This window comes from Hemiscyllium ocellatum, chromosome 50, assembly GCF_020745735.1.
Source record: "Hemiscyllium ocellatum isolate sHemOce1 chromosome 50, sHemOce1.pat.X.cur, whole genome shotgun sequence".
Classification (NCBI taxonomy): domain Eukaryota; kingdom Metazoa; phylum Chordata; class Chondrichthyes; order Orectolobiformes; family Hemiscylliidae; genus Hemiscyllium; species Hemiscyllium ocellatum.
This window is the reverse complement of record NC_083450.1, coordinates 3,799,628-3,805,202: the sequence shown is the minus strand read 5'-3', so window position 1 is coordinate 3,805,202 and position 5,575 is coordinate 3,799,628. Positions and strand designations below refer to the sequence as shown.

The 5,575-nt window shown below is 47.1% G+C and overlaps 1 protein-coding gene across 1 annotated transcript in view; it reads left to right on the top strand.

The window, feature by feature from the left end:
* The window catches only part of LOC132805523 (tudor and KH domain-containing protein-like), a 29,918-nt gene extending 28,601 nt beyond the window's left edge, over positions 1-1,317 (top strand). The window contains exon 13 of the mRNA XM_060820634.1: positions 1,175-1,317. Coding sequence (XP_060676617.1) covers positions 1,175-1,317 — 143 coding nt within the window. The remainder of the gene's footprint in view (positions 1-1,174) is intronic.
* Positions 1,318-5,575: the final 4,258 nt, after the last annotated feature.

The window sequence follows — 5,575 nt, the reverse complement described above, 5'->3', positions numbered from 1 at the left end:
CTCTCTCTCTCTCTCTCTCTCTCTCTCTCTCTCTCTCCTCTCCTCCCCTCTCTCCCCCCCCATCTCTCTCCCTGGAACCACCTTCCCCTCTGAACAATCTGAAGCCGAAAGAGCTCACCCCCGCAGGTGCTGGGGGTGCTAACAGCAAAGTCTGAACTGACGCCACTATCTCCAGGAGAAGCGATCTCAGCCGCTCGTAACGGATCCAGGAATGAGGCCTTAACAATGTTTGGAAAGTGACAAAGTCGCTGGAAAAGCTCAGCAGGTCTGGCACAGTCCGTGGAGAGAAAACAGAGACCCAAAGTGACTGAACGTGGTCCCAAATCAAGCGGCAAAGGATTCCTTTTCATTTTCTCCCCCACACCATGTTGCTTAGCCAAAGTATTTTTTAAGATGAAACATGACAGCATCTTTTCAGAATTTGGAGAGCTGTATGTGCGTGCGCGTGTTTATCAAGAAGGGTAGTTGTGCACTTTATATATTCTGTTAATAAACTTTGCATCTTTGCTTAAGTTTTTTTTAAGTACAATAAAAATAATTTATTAACTAAAAGAACCTGGCTCCCTTTGTTATCACCGAGAGCCGCACGCAGTCTGCTGCATAAAACACTTTTTCCTTTGTTAAATTCAACCTTTTTTCTACCCCATTGAAGAGGAGACCGGAGGTGAGGAAACTGTCCAGCGCTCTGAGCTGGGTGATTACAACAATGAGGGTGTGGAGCTGCTGCTGTTGGACTGGGGGTGGACAGAGTCGGAAGTCACACAACACCAGGTTATAGTCCAACAGGTTCAGGAAGTAGTATGGCTCACATCGAGCATCAATTAGATTAGATTCTCTACAGTGTGGAAACAGGCCCTTCGGCCCAACGAGTCCACACCGACCCATTCCCTTACCCCGTATTTACCTCTGACTAATGCACCTACCACTGTGACCAATTTCCCATGGCCAATTCACCCTGACCTGCACATTCCTGGACTGTGGGAGGAAACCGGAGCACCCGGAGGAAACCCACGCAGATACGGGGAGAATGTGCAAACTCCACACAGTCAGTCGCCTGAGGTGGGAATTGAACCCAGGTCTCAGGCACTGTGAGGCAGCAGTGCTAACCACTGTGCAACCCAAATGTTTGTCTCAGTATATATTTTACCTAAAACATTCAACTTAAACTACTTAGAAAAGACAATGATGAAAAGTGAACACTTCGTTCCAGTCAATGTCTTGCAGACCGGAATGACAATTAAGATGAAAATCCTGGAATTAAGTTGGGGATCTCAGAAGAAGGTCAAGATGAATCATCAACTCATCACCTTTGGCTGAAGTTGACTAATATTTCAGCCCTGGGTACAATTGCAATGTTTGAAAGACATTTGGATGGATACATAGACAGGAAATGTTTGGAAGGATGGAGACCAGGAGCTGGCAGCTAGGGCTGGGTTAGTTGGGGGATTGTGTTCAGCATGGACTGGATGGACCGAAGGGTCTGTGTGTGTGCTGGATGAGTTGATTGGATGGTGGGTGTAGTGTTGGAGAGGGTGGGACTGTTGCTGAAGTCAGTTTCTGAAAGTAAACATCGGAGTGTTTCTTTTCTCGTTAGGAATGGTCTTGTCGTAGCTGAGGCCGTCGGTAACTATCCGGTAAACTCTGGTGAACCTCTCTGCGTTTATCTTTGCCATTCCTACTTCAGTAAGATTAAAGGCTTCAAATAACTCCTTTGTCAAAACCTTCTTGGGTGCTGGCGTTTCTCGGTCTAGGCCTCCTTTCTCAAACATTATCATCTGCTGCTCCAGTTCCATAAGGTTCTCTCTGGTCAGTTCTACGGCATGAGATTCAAGCAAGTCCGAGACATCATCTTCATTGATGTTTAAGATTAGATTAGATTACTTACAGTGTGGAAACAGGCCCTTCGGCCCAACAAGTCAACACCACCCTCCGAAGCGCAACCCACCCATACCCCTACATTTACCCCTTACCTAACACTCCGGGCAATTTAGCATGGCCAATTCACCTGACCCGCACATCTTTGGACTGTGGGAGGAAACTGGAGCACCCGGAGGAAACCCACGCAGACACGGGGAGAATGTGCAAACTCCACACAGTCAGTCGCCTGAGGCGGGAATTGAACTCGGGTCTCTGGTGCTGTGAGGCAGCAGTGCTAACCACTGTGCCACCCATAAACTGCAGTTGCGTGTTACCGATACCAACCACGGCTTGCCTGGCTTTGGCGATGTCCTCCTCTCTAAACTCTGTAAATCCATGCGCGAATTGGGGGCACAATTTGTTCCAGACCCCTTTCACGTTGGTATCCTTCGCTTCCTCCCACAAATATTTTTGATGCCATCGCCGATGTGGTCATTCCTTCAAAGCCGTTGCATTGTCTTGGGTAGCCCTGACCGCTCGTGAGAAGTTCCTGTTCCTTGGATGCTGCCTAACCTGCTGTGCTTTAACCAGCAACACATTTCCCGCTCGTGAGAGGGTCCAGTGTCAATGGTAAGCCTCAGAGCAGGTTATGGTTCCTTGAGCCACTGGCTGAGAGAAGTGATGTGGTGTTAGCTGGTAAAAAGACAACCAACGTTGAGCTGAAGGTCATCTCAAATGCTTGGATGTCCGGGGGTGGAGGGGCGTTGTCAGGCACTGGGAGAATTTTGAAAGGGATGTGCTTTGATGTTCAGCAGCAGGAACCAATCTCCGAAGAGATCTATCATGACCCAAGCCTTCCAAATAAGTAATGTTGTGTGATTTTTAACTTTGTACACCCCAGTCCAACACCGGCATCTCCAAATCATTCCAAATACAGGAAGAGATGTCTTGATGATTCAGTGATGTGCCCTCTGATTGAGGGTTACCACGGAAACAGTAACATTATTAGCCTCTCCTTTTAACCCTGGAGCAGTTTTTTATCCTCTTTTTGAAATGTATGTCCTTTCGGTCATCCTTTTCCAAAATAAGCCAGTCTCGTCCACGTGAACTATTTGCTTAACGTCCCTCTTCGATAATTTTATTAAACATTTCAGGAAACTCTCTCGCTGTCCCTCCGTGGGCACTCACTGCTTCCCCTGGCACTTTAATACTGTAAACGTACTCTCCCTTTGGAGTGGTCGAACCAACCCCCTACTCACAACAAATTCTTCATCGCCAGCACCTTCACTTGCTGCACGTGCGGCTTTTTAATCTTTGGAAAGGCTTCGAGCTTTTCCTGGGACTAAGCCGAGGTTAATAGGAATATTGCGCTGATTTTGATTGTCAACACAAATTACCTTTCTATTTCAATAAGTCAACTGCTGTTGCTCAGTGATAATTGTCACTTTCATAGGGACAGAGGCTTTAACATGCTCCATTCCTCTCCCCTTGTATTTTATAATGGTCCCAATCATTAACTGCTGCCTCATGCCTTTCCAAAGTTTTAATTGGAGTGAATTTGTACTTGCAGAATGACATTGTACTTTGCTCAAAAATTGGGTGAATTCATGTAAAACTCTGTTATCTCACTTTTTAGATTAGAATCTGTCTAAAACATCATGGCACTGACAGAGAACACAGGGGGCTAACACCTTCAACATATTGTCTAGCTAACACCCATTGTTACAGTGAACCAGAGAATGCAACTTGTTAGGGAAAAAGTTTTGTGATTTACACATGAAAGAAGTGAAACTAACAGATGAAAAACTCAACAGACAATCGAGGTATTTTTCAATGTATAATTTCAGTTCCATCACACTGTAAACTTTTGCTATAAATTCTGTGCCTTACAATTGTGTCCCCCACTATCACCTGATGAAGGAGTGTCGCTCTGAAAGCGAGTGCTTCCAATTAAACCTGTTGGACTATAACCTGGTGTGCTGTGTGATTTTTAACTTTCCAAAGTTTGTTGGCATTTCACCTCTCTCCGATCGCTTTATTATCTCCACTTGGCTTTCCATCATGATCGTTTTCCTTTGATGCATCAGATTTCTGCTTTGAAATCATTATTAGGACGGAAAGCACATGACTTAAAATAGAGATGACCAGCTGGAAATGCAGTGTTTTGTGTGTTGCACACAGTATGTACAGATACCGTAGACTGCCAATTCATCAGTACGATCCATCGTTTGTAACTCGGTTAATACGTTTCAGTAGGATTGGTTCATAAGGTATTCATAACGTGAAGACTTTACTAGAAATCACAAGCTTCTGAAGTGCAGCCCCTTCGTCAGGTAAGGTGAGCAAGGTTCCGAAAGCTTGTGATTTTACGTAAACCTGTTGGATTATAATCATTACAGGGACACCATTAGAGGAGATCACAGAAGGGATCTAACTATTCAAGGGGACACAAGAACAAATGACTGCTGGGATCTGTACAGGAAATAAGAATTCATTCATTCCCTACAATGTGGAAATAGGTGACTTGGCCCAATAAGTCCACGCTGATCCACCAAAGGGTAACCCACCCAGACCCATTCCCAATCCCCTACCCGATTACTCTACATTCACCCCTGATTAATGCACCAAACCTACACAGCCCTGGACACGATGGGATGATTTCCCATGGCCAACCCACCCTAACCGGCACATCCCTGGGCACTATGGGACAATTTCCCATGGCCAATCCACCCTAACCTGCACATCCCTGGGCACTATGGGACAATTTCCCATGGCCAACCCACCCTAACCTGCACATCCCTGGGCACTATGGGACAATTTCCCATGGCCAATTCACCCTAACCTACACATCCCTGGACACTGTGGGACAATTTCCCATGGCCAATCCACCCTAACCTGCACATCCCTGGACACTATGGGACAATTTCCCATGGCCAATCCAACACAATCTGCACATCTTGGGCAATATGGGACAATTTCCCATGGCCAATCCAGCCTAACCTGTACATCCCTGGGCAGTATGGGACAATTTCCCATGGCCAACCCACCCTAACCTGCACATCCCTGGGCACTATGGGACAATTTCCCATGGCCAACCCACCCTAACCTGCACATCCCTGGGCACTATGGGACAATTTCCCATGGCCAATCCAGCCTAACCTGTACATCCCTGGGCAGTATGGGACAATTTCCCATGGCCAACCCACCCTAACCTGCACATCCCTGGGCACTATGGGACAATTTCCCATGGCCAACCCACCCTAACCTGCACATCCCTGGGCACTATGGGATAATTTCCCATGGCCAACCCCCCCTAACCTGCACATCCCTGGGCACTATGGGACAATTTCCCATGGCCAACCCACCCTAACCTGCACATCCCTGGGCACTATGGGACAATTCCCCACGGCCAATCCACCCTAACCTGCACATCCCTGGGCACTATGGGACAATTACCCATGGCCAATTCACCCTAACCTACACATCCCTGGACACTGTGGGACAATTTCCCATGGCCAATCCACCCTAACCTGCACATCCCTGGACACTATGGGACAATTTAGCATGAACAATGCACCCTAACCTGCACATCCCTGGGCACTATGCAACAATTACCCATGGCCAACCCACCCTAACCTGCACATCCCTGGGCACTATGGGACAATTTCCCCTGGCCAACCCACCCTAACCTGCACATCCCTGGGCACTATGGGACAAT